General features: G+C 41.9%; 2 protein-coding genes across 2 annotated transcripts; one reads left to right on the forward strand and one right to left on the reverse strand.

Moving 5' to 3' along the window:
• Window positions 1-1963: 1963 nt before the first annotated feature.
• fitm2 (fat storage inducing transmembrane protein 2) lies at window positions 1964-3756 on the reverse strand. Its single transcript, XM_076167240.1, has 2 exons — window positions 3549-3756; window positions 1964-3216 (listed from the first exon to the last, which is right to left on the reverse strand). Exons 1-2 carry the CDS (start codon window positions 3719-3721, stop codon window positions 2607-2609), a joined length of 783 nt encoding a protein of 260 aa, XP_076023355.1. The 5' UTR covers window positions 3722-3756; the 3' UTR covers window positions 1964-2606.
• Window positions 3757-6558: 2802 nt separating this feature from the next.
• r3hdml (R3H domain containing-like) lies at window positions 6559-8345 on the forward strand. The gene is made up of 5 exons (XM_076166987.1): window positions 6559-6871; window positions 7011-7129; window positions 7252-7354; window positions 7441-7556; window positions 8230-8345. The coding sequence occupies exons 1-5, from the start codon at window positions 6602-6604 to the stop codon at window positions 8336-8338; spliced, it is 717 nt and encodes a 238-aa protein (XP_076023102.1). The 5' UTR covers window positions 6559-6601; the 3' UTR covers window positions 8339-8345.
• Window positions 8346-17161: the final 8816 nt, after the last annotated feature.

Genomic DNA, 17161 nt, shown 5'->3' on the forward strand with positions numbered 1-17161 from the left:
GGCCTGGGCCCATAATGTAGAGATACCAGAGGAAAATGTCATACAGTCACACTTAACTGAGGGGTTACCTGAACTCAGCATGTCACTGTTCTCCTCATTCATCATGTCCGCTCAGAGTTCTACATAGGAGAGTATTCACAATAGATATTTTTCTGATAACTGCTGCCAGAAACTGCCAGATCAAATGAAAGATGATTGTAGACGCCACACAGAATCACTCCCCCCTCACACACACACACACACACACACACACAGACACACACATTTATTTAGAGCAACACACATGACACAGCACACAGAGCTCCACTGTCTCGCTGTCACTGACCAGGAATACAGATCTTAGGAAACTCAGGTGTTGGTGTTGATATGATGATCAAGTCTGCATCTAAGGCAGAAACGTGTTGTTCTACAGAAAGTGTTTCATTATTCAAGCTCTTTCTTCATGCATAAATCTTTCATTAGCTGCCAAAATTGGGGAATTCTTGTCACGCAGAGGCAGAATCGATGATGAACAGTGGATCCGACTTCAACCAATTCCCAAATGTCACCTTTGCAGCAAACCTGAGCGAGGAATCGATGTTGTTGTTGGCTGCTGTTTGTCCTCCGCACCCCTACAGATGCATAATGGCTTTGAATGAATTATTTTACCTGAGTTTGTAATGAGATGGAAGGTTAAACGAGTGAGAGGGCAAAGGAGAGCTGACTCATCTGAAGTATGCTGAGGAGGATGTGTTGTTTGTTGGTCCGGTGTACGACTAACAGAAGCCTTTTTGTGTGTGAACAGTCAGACCTCCGGAGGTTTAACGCGTTTGAATTCTACTCCTGAGCTGCTTTTTAGTTTGGACTTCATAATGCAAGGAGCTGTGAGCTTCTTTACTCTCTGGTGTTATGGCTGCTTACAGACATGTTTGCTGGACGCTGTAAAGATGTTAGAATTCTTATGGGAGCTATAACTCAAGCCGTTCAGCTTGTAGGATAACAGCACAGCGCAGCACAGTGTGTCCGTCTGCACACAGCCTGGACACTTTGGGTCTACATTCTGTGATTGTAGGGGGAGAATTCAGCCTCGCATAATGAAGAAGTTAGTTAAAGGAGTTCAAATGCTCACTGCAGGCGTGAGAGAGAATATTTAACCAAAGATGATGATCATTACTCGTTTAACAGCAGCGCCATATCGGATTATTAAATCTCAGCCATTCTCATGAAGAGAATGTCAGAACAGTTCCTGTTTAATATGCAGAGGCCAGCAGAGAGCCATAGGATGCCTGGAAAGAAGCAACGTGAGATACATTAAAGATGTAATTTGATTCTGAACTGTTCTTGCATGAGCAGCAGTGATGTAAATGGCACAAATGATAACATTATAAATATAAATATCTATACAGTATGCTGTATACAGTATATATACTGTATATAGTGCCACTTGTAAGTTACTACTTCACTTGAACAGAAGTGTGTGTCAGCATCCTTCTCAGTCCTTTAATATGTGTTGATATGTAGATGACCTAATGTTCATGTTGGTAGAAACAGGAAGTTAAACCTAAAGGAGACGTGTCACTTCCAAAGCATCCAGTCACTGTAAAGGCTTCTTCTCCTACCTGAGGGCTTTGATCTGTCATTCTTGGATCAAACAAAGACTTCAAGAGGAGAAATCCCAGTTGTGATTTGTGGCCATTATGTTTCATATTATTCTATTTGATTTCATTTTTTTTTTTAAATATTTCTATATATGCATTTATTTATGGTGCTTTTTATGATGTTTGTTCATGAGCCTTAATTTATTCAGTTGCCATCAATGAGAAATAAATAATGAAAATGGAATACACAGATGCTGTTGTGTTGCCAAAGCCTGCAGTGCCTTTTGTCCTGTAGAGCCTGAAGTTTTGTAATTGTGTAAAAATGTGCCGATCGCTGATACACAAGCACCTCACTTCCTGTTTAACACAAATCAGAAACACACACATTCCACATCAAAAATATTTAATAAGGCAGTGCTGGCCTACAATGAGATTAGTAATGTATGGCACTAACATGTGGAAAACAACTTGATCTTATCTGCTAACATGTGAGAACAACTTGATCTTATCTGCTAAATAATGAACATGTAGTGTTTTAAACTAACAACTATGATGTCTGTATGTTCAGTCAGCAGAGTTACAGACACAGATCTACATCCTGCCAACAAAAATCAACACAATGAAATCATACAATGTCGTTCCAGTTTGATCTGACACAATGAAGCCCTGTTGTACACACATACACACAAACACACACATCAGTGCCACACTACTGTAAACATCATCCAATGTTCCCACTCATAAATCTAAACGTGTCGATAAGTTAATTTAATCAGTAAATGTGGAGGCAGCAAAACAATGAGACGGACGGTGTTGTTGGCTGAGAAGCTGAAGCTGGACGCTGGTGGTTTGGCGTTTATCTCAGATTACTGAGAAGTCGTTTTGGGAGCAGCAGCTGCCGACCACCACGGAGACGCTGCAAGCTTATCCTCCTGTAGGAAATGACTTTGTGTACGGAAGGAAACCTTTAAATAGCTTGGACCCAGGGGGAGGAAGGTTAAGTGGTGTGTGTGAACGTATGGCATCATGTTAGGCGTGTTGTTTCTGCTCTTTCGGGTGCCGGCGAGGGGGGAGTCCTGGTGACAGAGGCTTTAGATACCAAACCCGATAAGTCAGATACCACACCAGTAATCCACACAAGGTCCCCAGCAACTTGTGTGACGGGTCGTGGAAGTAAACAGAGGTGCAGGCAAACATCCACACCCACACGATCACGATCAGGTTCAGCGCCACGTAGAGCAGATTGAGCACAGTCCTGGGCAGCGCAGACAGGCTGGTGGTCTTCAGGGAGGCCATGGGGGACGTCTCCTCCACGATGAAGAGAGAGGAGTAGGTGAGGATGAAGGAGTGTCCCGAGATGTCGTACCCGTGCCAGAAAAAGCCGGCCTTCCTGCAGCTGGCTTTGAAAGTGAACTCTTTGTTGATCGAGTCCATGGTGTTGGTTTCAAAGCACGAGCCTGTCACGTCTTCTATGTAGAAGAAGGTCTGGGTGCAGGCGTACCAGAGGGCCGTGGCGACGGCCAGTGACATCACCCTCCGGCCCAGGAAGGACACGTTCCTGTTGAAGCAGGAGTTGGAGAGGAGGAGGAAGGGTGTCAGCAGGAGCACCGTCCATCCCCATGACACTTTGACGAAATACCTGTAGGAGGATCATAGGATAAACACAAAGAGAGAGAGAGAGAGAGAGAGAGAGAGAGAGAGAGAGAGAGAGAGAGAGAGAGAGAGAGAGAGAGTCAGGGACCAGGACCAGGACATGTTTATTCACGTCTGTACACAACAGTAATCCTACAGTTTGAGTTTGACGCAGATTTAAAGGCTTTAAATGCAGAATCTATAGCTCAACAACACTTCACCTTAATGTCGCATCTGTCATTAGTACCTAATCCTTCGTTTGGCCAGATTTAGCTCATTGTTTTTGGACGAGCTAACTTTAGCACGCTAACAACGGTAGAGAAACGCAGTCGTACTTACACATTCAGGACATTTCTGCTGCTGCTAAAATATGTCTGCGGTAAAACCTGCAGCTCTTTCAAACCAGAGCCCACCAGCGAAATGAGCAGAAACAGCCAGGGGAAATTGAGCCGGACAGCCGGTAGACGCCACAGTGTCACCAGTCTGTCCACAATGACTTCCACCGCTGCCATGTTCACTGCTCACATCTACCGGAGAGGCTGTGACGTCAGCGCCACCCCTCCAATCAGGCGTTTGGATTCTTCCTCTTCCCTCCAGCCGGGTTGTTTACTTGCGTGCTGCCACCTACTGGCGGATTCGTGAACACACGCCTCTCAACTCCCAACTTTCATTCGGTTTCTTGTTTCCCTTTTATATCCTGACCTAAACTCTGCATTGATGTAAAGCTACTTTATAACGATGGCCAACATCAATAGTCTAAATTTAGGTTTCGTTTAAAGAAAGTGGAATCTGTGGTTGTTCCTGAATCAAGAGTTTTAAAAAGCCTATTGAACATTTTAGCAAGTGCCTGCCCCCCACCGACTTCCTTGCCGCCTGCCCCACTCAAACTGACTCCCTCTCCCTCTCTCTCTCTCTCCTTGTCATGTTTGCTCACACACACACTTGTACTTTGAGGATGGATGTCAGGGGGTCAAGCTGCCAGGTTCCATTTCGCATTTTGACCTCTATACACCAGCCAAGCTGCATTCACAATCACAGGCTAGCATGTCTGCAGTTTGGCAGATTGTTCCTGAAATTGCAAGCACCAATGCGGGACTAGATATATGTAATGATGTGAATTTGTTTTAGAAATGTGGAGATGTTGAAGCTTTTTATGTTATTATATGGTTTTGATATGTTTTTTGTTTGATGTAACTGCACTGATCTTACTCATAGACACTGATGTCCCTTTTTTCACTGAGAACTCGTACCGTCGTTTGCTCTTGATTTAGGAGGTTGTAATTCAGCTGTGACAGTGGTGGATTTTACTGTGACAAGTGTTTCTGTGTGAGCTGCAGCAGCTGCTGAGCGTTCATCAGGCAGAGCTGAAAGGTCTCGCTGACACCTGAAAAGCTGTAGCTCAGGAACCTCAAACACAGTTGCTACAAGGTTTGTTTTATGTTCCCTCATGAGTAAATACGGGAGGCCAAGGAGCTCTTCACCCACTCCCAGACATGAGATGGTCTCACTGGGCTTGTGTGTGTGTACTCAGCAGTATCTCAAAGCAGACAGATGATGTCATGCTGCACAGAGTGGAAAGCTGACCAGTCTGTTCAGGACAGAGATGAATCTTTATTTCCAGGTTTGACCCATTCAGAAGGTCCCATGCATGATTCTCTGGATGGTTTTTGGTGAAAATAATATAAAAGTGTTTCCATGAACTATATGGGTTTAAAACTAAAAATTACCAGCACTTTCACAATCGCTTCAACACAAATGTTTTCCACTCAATCGTTCATCACCTTTCAAACAAACACCTGTTGAGCACAGACTTTGTGTATTCACCATGTTATATTTATATACTGTATATCTTGAATGTTTAAGTAATGATATCAGCAGCATTGTGACGTAATGATCCACCCAGTGAACCAGCAGCTTTCACCTTCCTCTCACTTCCACTCCTCTCTGCTCACCTGCATGTTAGATGTTTTATGTTTTATGTTGCCGCTCCACATTTCTCCCCTCTTTTGATGTGTAAGGATAGACTTATTAACTATGTGACAGAACTAACATGGGCGTGCTTCATGCTAAATTTAAATGGATCCTATAAGCCTTCATGTTCATGCTCCTCCATCCTGCCATCTAGCTCTTTATTCACTGACATAAAGCTGAAATTCAGAGGCAGTTGAGGTCTGTGACAACTTCACAGGAATGGCAAAGCAAACTAGTCAAGCTCAAAGGCCATCCAACAAGATGTGACCCCTGGATTTAAGTCAACCTTGATGCCAAAGGGCCCCACAGCAGCACTTTGATGGAGCCCTCTGTGCATTTTAGATGCAAAGTTACAAAGTCTGGCAGCGCTCAGTCAAGCTTACTTGGAGCCTTTGAAGGGTCGACTTCAGAGGCTCACCTGAGCAGCCAGGTAGTAACGCAGAGCTGTGACACACTGCTGACATCTGAGTTAGGCTGTGGATTCATTTACATTTAATAGCAATAGAAGAAGACAGAAATAATACAGAAAACTGCTTTGGTTCAGACATCCTACAATTTTAAAGAGGTAACTTCAAAGGTTTCCAATTAAAATGTATCAAAAACTATTTAACTTCAAAAGCAAATTCAACTAAAGTTAATGTCAAGTAAGGAAATGTTATTACACTGATTTTACTGAGAGTAGGGACGGGAGAGAGAGAGCGAGAGAGAGAGAGCGAGAGAGAGAGAGAGAGAGAGAGAGAGAGAGAGAGAGAAAGAGAGTGTTTACATAATGCTTGTGTCGACAAACTTAAATCACCTATCAAAGGGCTTCCTCAGTGTGGGGTGAGCGTCCCGATGGGAGGAAGAAGCATACAGGAGCGTCTGTCTGCCACACATGTGAAACAGGCTTGTTTGCAAAGCCTTGTGTGTTGTAGTTAAGCTCTGCTGCACTGTGAACGCTGATCCACCAGTGAAGGTATGAGCCTCTTCTTTATCCTCCTGATTTTGATTCACACTGCTAAATATACCACATTACTTCTATTCATGCAGAAATTTCACATTTTGTATTTTCCTCAGTCCTGATTAAAAGTGAGAGTGTTAGTGTTTTTGCATTAATCTTGTGGTTTTGTTCATTTGAGAGAAGATATAGATTTGAGATAAGAGATTTTTCTGTAAAATTAATTACATTTAAATATGTCTTATATAATAAATAAAATAAAATAAAAACACTTGTAAAACACATAATTAATGTAATTACCCACAAAATTGAAATGTCTTCAGAAACTGTTGTTCTTTGAATTCCATATGCCCACAATATCTTTACATTCAAACGGCACATGAGGAGTTTGTGGTTTGTTAGCTTTGGTTTGCTGACTTTGTACCTGGTTGAAAATGTTGTAGAACTCCTGGAATATCAGATTTATTTCATCTGTTTTATACAGATGGGTGCTGCGTGTGTTCAGCTCCTGTTGGTCGCCACCTTGTGGATGAAGGCTCACGCAGGAGCTGCTGCTGTGCTGCCGAGCTCCGCAGAAACGCTCAACCTGAGCAGAGCTGCAGCCGGGGTCCAGTCAGACATCAGGAATCTCACCAGTGTCCCCCACGGTCGACGCAAGAGAGCCATTTCATCCAGAGAGATCAAGGCCCTGCTGGATTACCACAACCGGGTCCGATCTCAGGTCTTTCCCCCAGCTGCTAACATGGAGATCATGGTGAGGCTCCATGTCTCAGATCTCAGGAGATGAGTTAGACTGTGGTCTTTAAAGCTTTATTACCTTTGCCACAGAATGGGTTGAAAGGAGGTATTAGTGTAACCTCTGTCTGTCTGTCTGCCTCTTTGTTGCTCTCCAGGTCTGGGATGAGGGTCTAGCAAGGTCAGCAGACTCTTGGGCTTCACGCTGTATTTGGGATCACGGTCCAACACACTCCATGAGATACATGGGTCAAAATCTGTCCGTCACCTCAGGAAGGTACTGCGGAGATCTGAAGCAGCTGAAACATGATGAGTTCTTTGTTCTCAGACATGCAATGCTGCGTGTGTGTCTGTGTCTTACATTAATATGGATGAATGAATGTGTGTTGGATGTGATAGGTACCGTTTCATCACTGATCTGGTGAGGTCATGGCACGATGAGAGGCACCGCTTCACCTACCCGAACAGATGCAAAGGATCTGTGTGTTCTCACTACACACAGGTATGCACACAGCTTGTATTTGATATATAATAATATTTTGATGACCTGTACATGGAGAAGTCCTCAGTGTGTTCTGTTGGTCTTAGATGGTTTGGGCGAGCACCAACAGGATGGGCTGTGCTGTGACGAAATGTCTGAACATGCACGTGTTTGGAAGCACCTGGAGGGAGGCAACGCTGCTGGTCTGCAACTACTCCATAAAGTGAGTACAACACAATCCTTCATGAAGTCATAACCAATGAATGAAAAACAACATGAGGAAGAATGGCGTTGTGGTTTTGGGCATTTTGGGATTTGGTTTTGTTATGGTTTATCTATTTGTCAGACATTTTATAACTGTAACATAGAGCCACACTGGTCACTGGCTCTTCAGTGAGTCTATGTGATGTGGTTGTTCCCGCTTGTGACCCTGAGATACTCAAACTCACTTGGAGCAATAACTCACTCGCTGCCTGGAGGAAACAATCCACCATTTTCCAGCAGAGTTGATTTGGAGGCGCTGACCCTCATTCCAGCCTCTTCACACTCAGCTGCAAACTGCCCCTGGTGTGTGATGGAGGTCACAGCTTGTGTCTCTGGAACAGGACAGACCCTCGGGTATGAGGAGTTCAGATGTCTGGATGGATGGACGGAGTAGAACTGCTGCACCTTCTCAGTAGGTGAGGGGGGTCAGGATCCAGACATGTCTAGCTGTGACCAGACCACAGCGCAGAACCAGGATCCTGTCTTTCCTGAGAACATATCAGGACCCATGAAGTAGAACTGGAGGATGCTACTTTGCTTCACAACCCAGATCCTTCTAACCATGGAATCAAACCTAAATGTGGAGTAAAGTCATACAGATAACAGCTTATTGTCTTTTCTTTGTGTTTCAGAGGAAACTGGGTGGGTGAAGCTCCGTATAAGACTGGGAAACCTTGTTCTGATTGTCCCTCCAGTTATGGAGGCGCCTGCTGGAGGAATCAGTGTTCACCAAAAAAATAAGACTGAATGGAACAGAACATCTTAGAGTTGACTTTGATGTTGGTGGAATTGATGATGTTGTATTTACATCCACAAAGACTTTTTGCACTGTGACTAATTAATTTGTTACTTCGAATGACTAATATGAGTTTTTGAAGCAAAATGAAGCACTTTTGTAGTATCTTTGTTTGATGGTTTTGTTATTGATTGTTCTGCATTGTCAATATTTTCTTTCGTCTGTCATCATTACGGTAAAACAGATTATGTTCAATTCATGATGCCTGCCTGGCTAATTGCACATTAATTTGGTTATAAATAATGAATAACTTAGTCTATAAATAAACTGCTGTGTGTGCTTTGTGTTTATTCAAGGCTGCAGGAAATTTCTGTCCTGTATTTCACCTCATTAAGTCTCTCCATGTGTCCCCGGAGACTTTCTCTGCCATAAAACAGGAGACTAATGTTGCTTTTATGGCCCAAAATATGAGAGAATCAGCTGTGCTACTCACCCAGTTCATGGACACACACACACACGCACACACACGCACACACACGCACACACACGCACACACACACACACACACACACACACACACACACACACACACACACACACACGTTTTGTTCAGTTCATTTGCTAAAAGTGTCAAAGTGTAAATGTGCTGCTTTGGCCCATTGGAGAACTCAGGAAGAAAATACACCATATAAGGCTTGTTATTATTTATTACAGTACAATGTGAAATTTGGTCTGGATCCAAATATAGATCTGGACCTGGTGTACATAATTCAGCTCATTTCTCTTCAGGCCTCCTCATAATCATGGACTCTACTTGTTAGTCTCTGTGCTGGAGAACCAATTAGAATTTGTTCTGTCTTGTCAACATTCAAACTTTCTTTACATTCAAAATCATTCCATATTTTTATCACCACTTGTCAATGTCAACACAGGAGTACAATTATTATTATCGATCTTACTTTTGTACAGTTTGTCCTTTGAATAACTAATTTGAACTAAGAAATATGTGCCTGTGTTGTGTAAAGCAATACAAATGTTACAGTATTTGGTATTCTGCTGTAGTCTGCTGATGAAAAACAACGATAGCTCTCACTTTTAATTGATCAGGCTTTTAATACACAGACAACAAAAACAACAACATCTAAATGATAAATTGCTAATGCTGTTTGTCTCGTTTACATCAATAAACAGTCTGAAAACATGATGATGAACAACACGATAACTTATGACAGATTTTACATCATTAAGTCAAATAAGTTAAGACTTTAAAACAAATGCGACTGAGTTCATGTCTATATTAATCCTCTAAACAGTAAATTACTTTTTTCCCCCACCAAAACAAAACGGCTTACGTCAGCCTGCATACACACAGGCTAGTGGCTGCCACCCTCAGTACATTCTCCACTCCCCTCTTGCTCTTTTATGTCTCTCCCCACCCTTCAGCTCCTTCTCTCCGTTTGTGTAAACTCCATTTTTACTCTCTCCTTCACTCCAACCATGAATTATCAGAGATGGTTGTTTTTGGTGATGAGATTGAGGCAGAAGCACATAATAACTTTATGGCTATTTGAGTTTCTATCATCATGTTGCCATAGTTACAGCTGCTATATAGATTGGTGTCCATACGAGCCTGGTTACTGTTTAACCTCCCCACCCACATTTGCCCAGATTAGGAAAATCAATAAGATAACAGCAGCAACACCGGCCTTACCTTGCACCAACAACACCCTTCTCACACTGCAGCACCCTGTGCCAAACATTTTACACCTTATGCTTGGGGAAGAAAAGTGGATTTAAAACATATGGTTTGAAAGGGAAAAAGCAAAGACGACATGGTTAATGTAAACACACAAGTCAGTTCAAGTATGGAACTTCCATTTGGTGAGTACAAACACACACACACACGCTTATTCTTTTTACCTAGTCGGCTTTGTGGTTTTGGAGTGTGGCAGCTGCTCGCTTTCCGTTCGGGGCTTAGAGCAGATACAGGCTCCAGAGAGCTGCTGGTTTATGACTGATACCCGCTGAGAATCGCCGGCGCCATTAGTGTGTGGCTTTTCTACACAGGTGTAATGTAGGAGGTGTGTCAGAGATATGGAAGTTGTTAAAAAAAGCCTGATGGTGATGGATGGTGCAGTGCTTTGGAGACGAGAGACGATGAGATCAAAGTGACTCACAGGGTGGATTGGAGTTGACATGTTAATAGTTACCAGTAAGAGTATTAATTGTTATTCATGCATGTTCGTGTTCGTGCATGTTGCGTAACAGTAACTGAGAGAGGAGTGAGGTGTTCACGTTGTGACAAAGCTTCATATTTGCATTAATTTCACTTTCCTGGTTCAGACAGTTTCTGTTCCCGAGTGAAAGGAAGCATGACTGTACGACAGTGTGTGAGGATTTCATACTTTTGCCGGTGTGATTTGCATGTCCCAGTGTGATGTGACGATGCAAAGCCAACTTACAAAGTTATTGTAAATGGAACAAAAATAAATGGTGACCAGTTTATTTGTTTCTGAACCTGCTGCACGATCAGTGTTAAGTGGAAATGATGTGTGTGAGGCCCTGAGTGTGACTCATATTTTATATACCTAATTTTAAGTACTAATAACTCAATGGAAAATACAGATTCCTATGTTCACATTTTTACTTACATAAACAATCCACATTTTCTGCAATAAACTGTGCTCATGCATCCCAGCCCTCAGGAATTGTAAAGAACGGTTCACATCAGTGTTAAATCCCCCTAATCCCAAAATTGGAGCTATGAGGTCTTACCTCTGTGGTATCCCAACACTCTCACAGTTTGGGGTATTTCCCTGCTTTCAGATGGCTGGATGGATCACGTGCTCCTCTACAGGTTGAGAGACCCACTGAAACTCCTAACATCTCTAAAATGTAGTATGTCATCAAACAATAGCTACATTACAATAACCAAATCTGTCAGATAAATGTAATGAAGTAAAAATGCCCCAATTATGTAAAAAGGACCAGTACCTTACATATTATACAATAACAACAACAACAACAATAACAATACTTCTACTACTACTACTACTACTACTACTACTACTACCAATAATAACAATTTGCAGTGATCCAAAATCTCCCTCTAGACAAAAAGCTTCCATAAAGGAGTGTGTACAGTTAGAGAGCACCTGCTGAAGGAGCATGCAGTCTTTATCTTGTTTAATATATATTTTCTGTATTTAATGAGTAAATGTTGGGGTATTTTATTGCACTGTGCATTGTGGTTGTGGTATAAATATTCATCCATGGATCCATAAAGATTCACAGATCAGGTTGAAATGTGTACAATGGCGTTTGTTTGGATACTATACATTTGGTGAACCCTTTAATGTTCTAAATGCAACCTTTGGCAGCTGTCTACCATAAGCCTCTTTTTGGCCAAGATCAGGTGGAACTCTGCTTCTTTCTCCAAACAACAGATTGACCAAACACTGCTGCGTTTGTTGTACTAGAAATGTGCTGACACAATGCATCCAGCAGCCAATTCAATTAAGGGATTTATGTGTATATACACTATATATAATAAGCTTAAAGGATGTAATTTGTGGTTTATAATAATAGGCAGTGGCATATCATAGCTATTCCCAGGAAAATGACTGCATAAGATAAGAAATGGTAAGTGTGTCAGGGAGCTGGATCCACGTGTGAAGAAAGTGAAACATGTGGCACAATTTACAGGCTTTTTTAACCCACTTACCCCTCTACCTTCAGGGTCTGCGGGTAAGCCTACTAATTCACATAACTTCATGTCAAACACATGGGAATTATTGCTTAACGGTCACAACCTGGACAAACTCCCCAGCTCCACTGTTTGCAGAATCAGTTGGTGAATGTACACACAACAACAGCCATTCAGCAGCCCCTCCGCTGGATATCTGTTTGCCCAGAAAGCTGAATGACTTGACAGGGGAGCGCTGAGAGGCTCTGCTGGTCAATATCGACTGCACGAATAACACAGACCGAACAAACAGAGTAACCCACCAAAATACAGGGAGATTCTGAGGCACTGAAGGCAAAATATAGAACAGCCCTGCAGTAAAACATTGTCAAGCTTTTAATTATCGGTGCTGTTGTACTGAGCAACAATATATTAAGAGTTCAACATTCATACTATTTTCTTAATCTCATACAGATACACGAAGGGGAGGTGAATATTGTAACCATTCTCAAAACTAGAAGCGCTCTCATAACAGCTCATACCTCAACCAAGGCCAAACAAGCCTTGACAAGATTTGTAGTCTTCCAATAATATATTGGTTTAAAGAGAGAGAAATAACTCAAAGTGCCCCTTTTTAATAGTCTGCCATGGGATAAACATGTCTAATATTGTATCATACATTGATCCATATTCTCTTCCCTCTTTGGTTTTTGACAGAAACCCTAATTAGCAGGCTGTTTGGAGGGTAGTTATTACACACTGTTCACTTGACACTATTAAGCTGCGTGTTCAAGGCTCCAATCAAATCTCAGTGTGACAGGCATTAGGGGATTATCCCCGGTTGCCTGGGGCCCTTACAGCCGGCCCAGTAGCCCCAGCAAACAGCACTAGCCACGCACGGTGGCCCTACTTCCTCTCCCAGCCTGCCTCAGCCTGGCTAGGCCTGAGAGAGCCACCGAGGCTCATGGGCCGGCGCTCCGCTGGCCAGGTCACTGTCAGGGCTCGGCCTTCACGGGAATGTATGGCCAGGATGGGATGATGCTCCTCACCAGCACAGGTAAAGGCAAAGGAAGCAAACCTGCCTGGGCGAGAATGCTGGGAATTAGTTTAGAGTGTAGATTATTCCAGCTGAGAACAACAAGCTGTTGTTTATGCATTAAGACCACGGAGCTGTTTGCTGAAGAGAGTAAAGCCACTGGATGCTAATGGAGCTAACGTAGTAATAATCATATATGATGGTGATATCATTTCTGCTTCATCAGTCTTTTCAAGGAAAAAAATGGATATTTGGAAAAGTCTATGGAACAGCTTTGTTTGGACAAAGCTTTGAATGCTGAACATTTAGGAGAACTGAAGAAAAAACAGTAACTGGTGCTTATTTGACTATGATCTTAACGGCCAAATGATTGTATATTTTTATGTGAGGGCAGTTCTGGAAGAGACATTTGTCTCTTGACATCTGCGCCGGTGAACAGGGCTTGTGCTACATGTCCACAAGATGGCAGCACTAACTAGTGATTGGGGTAGCTGGGTGTGAGGGGAAAAGGCTGGTCTGTGACATTGACTTCAAAAACGAAAGAGACAGAGGCTGTTGAAACAGAAAGAGACAGATCAGTCATTAAAAGTTACAATACCACAATGGAAAAATACCTAATCCAACATTAATTTTTTTCCATGGATGGAGATCTTAAGAAGTATTTATGCATTGACAGTAAAGTCCTCTGGAATGCAAATGGTCCACTTTAGAGTGAAACCATTAAGTATTTTATAGTTATATTGTTTCAATGTTGTAACTTCAGGTTCAGGTGATCCTTTGTCTTTCTAAACTGCTGAGTATATGTGACTACTTGTAACTCTTCATGACAGTTCTCTCTCTATTTCTACATTCTGTGAGTAGATTGTGTCAGTGAGCAGCAGATCCTAGCCTCCACTGCTCCAGTGGTTGAGGAGTTTGTAGGCCACTGCAACGGTTTATTTATTAGAGTTGAACATTTTAGAAACAGAAGAGACAGCAGTGGATGGAACATTAATGACAGCACTGCAAATATCTTGCTGCATGTTCTGGACGATAAACTCACATTAGAGGCCGTGCATAGTAATTGTCTCCAGTTTTAGGCAAACAGTTGTTGACACAAATCTGTGTTCAGAAATGTTTGATTTTGTTTAATGAATCTGTTTTAACTTTATAGATGACTTGCTAGTTTGGAAACCTAAGCCTTTAAGAACAAGAATAAGCTTGCAGGCATTTACCAAGATCTTTGGTGCCAACCTGAACGATGTGTCTCACATATACAGGAGCGCCGATCGCACTACCAGATCACTTCTTTCTCAAACAAACCTGGAACTAAGAGGCAAGAGAAATCCTCCAGATATTAATATTTTAATAAAGCGGTGAATGTGATTGATTTCCTGCTAACTGTCCTGGGCATGTTCTTATGTATGTGTGGAATCTTTCTCTTGACTACTGGTGGAGAAGAAGTAATTCAGAATGACAGACTTAGAAACAGTATCTGGGTTAATGTACGTGATTGCTTTTACCCTAGTGAAGAGAAACAACTTGTGTCTGACACGAGACCAATAAATTACCGGTGATCGAGAGAGGGGATTGGATCAGATCAACTGTGCAAACAGAGTGTATTAATTGCACACGGCGACTGTTTGATTTTGTCTGTGCACCGAGTGGATAAGGTTGAATTCCTCAGTATTTATTGTCTAGTTATAGAAGCTATGGAGGTTAAATGTCTATTGACTGGCTGATGGCTGAAGGACCTGCATAGAGATAAAAGGCAGGGCTGCTGACAGAGGGGATCAGGCCAGCAGTCAAAATGAATTCTCAGCAAAACACGGTTAATGATTACAGAGCCTTATCACACACACTGTGATTGATTTACGTCGTGCATGGCTCTTCATGTTTATTGATGCAATTGTTTACTTATTTGGACACGCAGGCTACTTGAGTTTTTCAGACTATTCTTGGAAAAATAACTACAGTCCAACTGGATATCTGACAAAACAGACTGCAAAATATGTGAATATAATAGATATTTGGAGTTAAACAATCCAATACATCAACAGAAAAGGAATTACAGTTACATTTCTCTACAGAAACATTTCACATTTCACCTTAGGAAAGCTTTTAATAACAGCAAATATGTAAGATGCTATTTAGCTAATTTTTGACAATTACTGAAGATAAACAAATAATAAATAAATATTTGCTGAGACATTAGTGGTTTATCATGACCCCAAAACGTTATTTTCACTTTCCAATTATTGAAGCTTGTTAAGTTAAATGTTTTCTTCAAAGAAGACAGCCTGACAGTATTCATGATGTTAAATCACGTCTGCCTGCTTCGCACTGTGCAAGATCTGACAAAAATGTTTACTTAAGCTCAGTAGGCTATGGCTTCACTGGGGTAAGGAGGAAGCACCAAAAGCCTCTGATTATCAGGGACAGCAGACCACTGAGGCCAGATTATCCACTCAACCAATGAAGAGTTCTAATATGCAACTAAAAAGAAAAAAATAATATAGCTGAGCAAAGGTGGTCACTGTGTTCGGGTGTAAATACAGAAGAGTGAATTCTCACTGAACTGAAGCAAATATGTTAAAAGTACTGCAATACCATTACAAAAGGCACTAAAATCAACCAGTGTCATTATGTTAAATAAGAATAAATGACAATATTCCACTGACAGAGTAGACATTCCCCGCTCAGCCACAGGGGCTTGCATACGCTGTATGATTTGCAGATAGTTATCTGTTGACAAGGTCTTTGCCATGACACTATACTCACCTATCTCCTCCGTGAGCTGCAGCAGAGCGGAGCAGAGCAGCGGCCTTTTTAAAAATGTGCTGCAGCTGTCACATTGTCTCCTTCTGCTTTACTATCAACATCAACGCGCTCCTGTATGTGCAGTATAAGCACTCACTCACCAAATAAATCCCAGACTGTATATTCCACATCCCACTGCCTCTCCCAGGCTGTGTCTCCTATTCCAATTGCTGGTTCCTGTATTTTGATTTTAATGTGTTGCTTCCCTGTTTGCCTTTGAGATCGGACTTGGGAAATGAAATGTAGTCATTGAGGAGAAGGTACAAATAGGCAGTGGTTGCAAATGGAGTTTGGTCAGTGGTCGGAGATTCCTATTCAGAAGATAGACTTTGTTCACAAACTGGAGTTTGAAGTTTCAAAGGGGAGAATCACACAAGTATTACATCAGGTCTCAGCGATCCTTTGACTTTTAGCCCCGGGGCAGGGAGTTTGGGTGACTGATTATAAGACAGCACTGTCGGCCCATCACATTTCTACATGGCAGCCTCTCCCTGGGTTATACAGTATATGTTATATGGCAGCTCTACTGTGTAAAACTTGCACTCTGGTCACTTCATTTAATATTCATGAACATTAGACTAAGACAATGCAGACAGCAGATTGGACAGTGAGTGCTGAACGTCTGTAGTATTCAATCACAAATATGCATGAATTGCTGACAGCAGGGGAGGACTTAATGATTTGGGGCAAATCCTGGGCAAATCCATGTAATCCAAATCCTCTTCTCTTCTTCTGACTGTGTCCTTCGGGGAAATCATTGTGGTACTGATTTTGGAACAAATATTGGAAAATGATTATATCTTTGTATTGCCCACATTTTTTTTAACACACATTTTAACACAGTGGTTTGTAGAAAACACACACACACACACACACACACACACACACACACACACACACACACACACAGATATTTGAAAAAAGTCCAGATTTTGCATTTCATATTGACGAATATTAGTAATCTGAGTTTGTCTGTTTTTATAAAAATACTTAAATCTTTTGGGACAAACAGAAATGAAATGGATCCTGTTTGCCAAATTCAGATTTTTGTTTCAAAATCCAATTTCCAGTGAGTAGAAGATGCATAGAGTGAACCTGCAGTCAAATTATGGAAACTTTTTTGAAAGGGCAAACTCACAGCAGGCAACTAAAACGTCAATTATGTTTTGTGACGCTACTAAACACTATCTCACATCACAAGGGGAAACATTGGGGATCATATTCAAATTTTGCAACCTATTGTTTGAATTTGTGCTGCAGTACCTTCATTCTGTTCATTAGGCAGTGTGTTTTATGGCGTCTTGCACG

This window comes from Genypterus blacodes, unplaced genomic scaffold (genome assembly GCF_046128005.1).
Source record: "Genypterus blacodes isolate CSIRO-AG114 ecotype Tasmania unplaced genomic scaffold, CSIRO-AGI_Gbla_v1 ptg000156l_1, whole genome shotgun sequence".
NCBI lineage: Eukaryota > Metazoa > Chordata > Actinopteri > Ophidiiformes > Ophidiidae > Genypterus > Genypterus blacodes.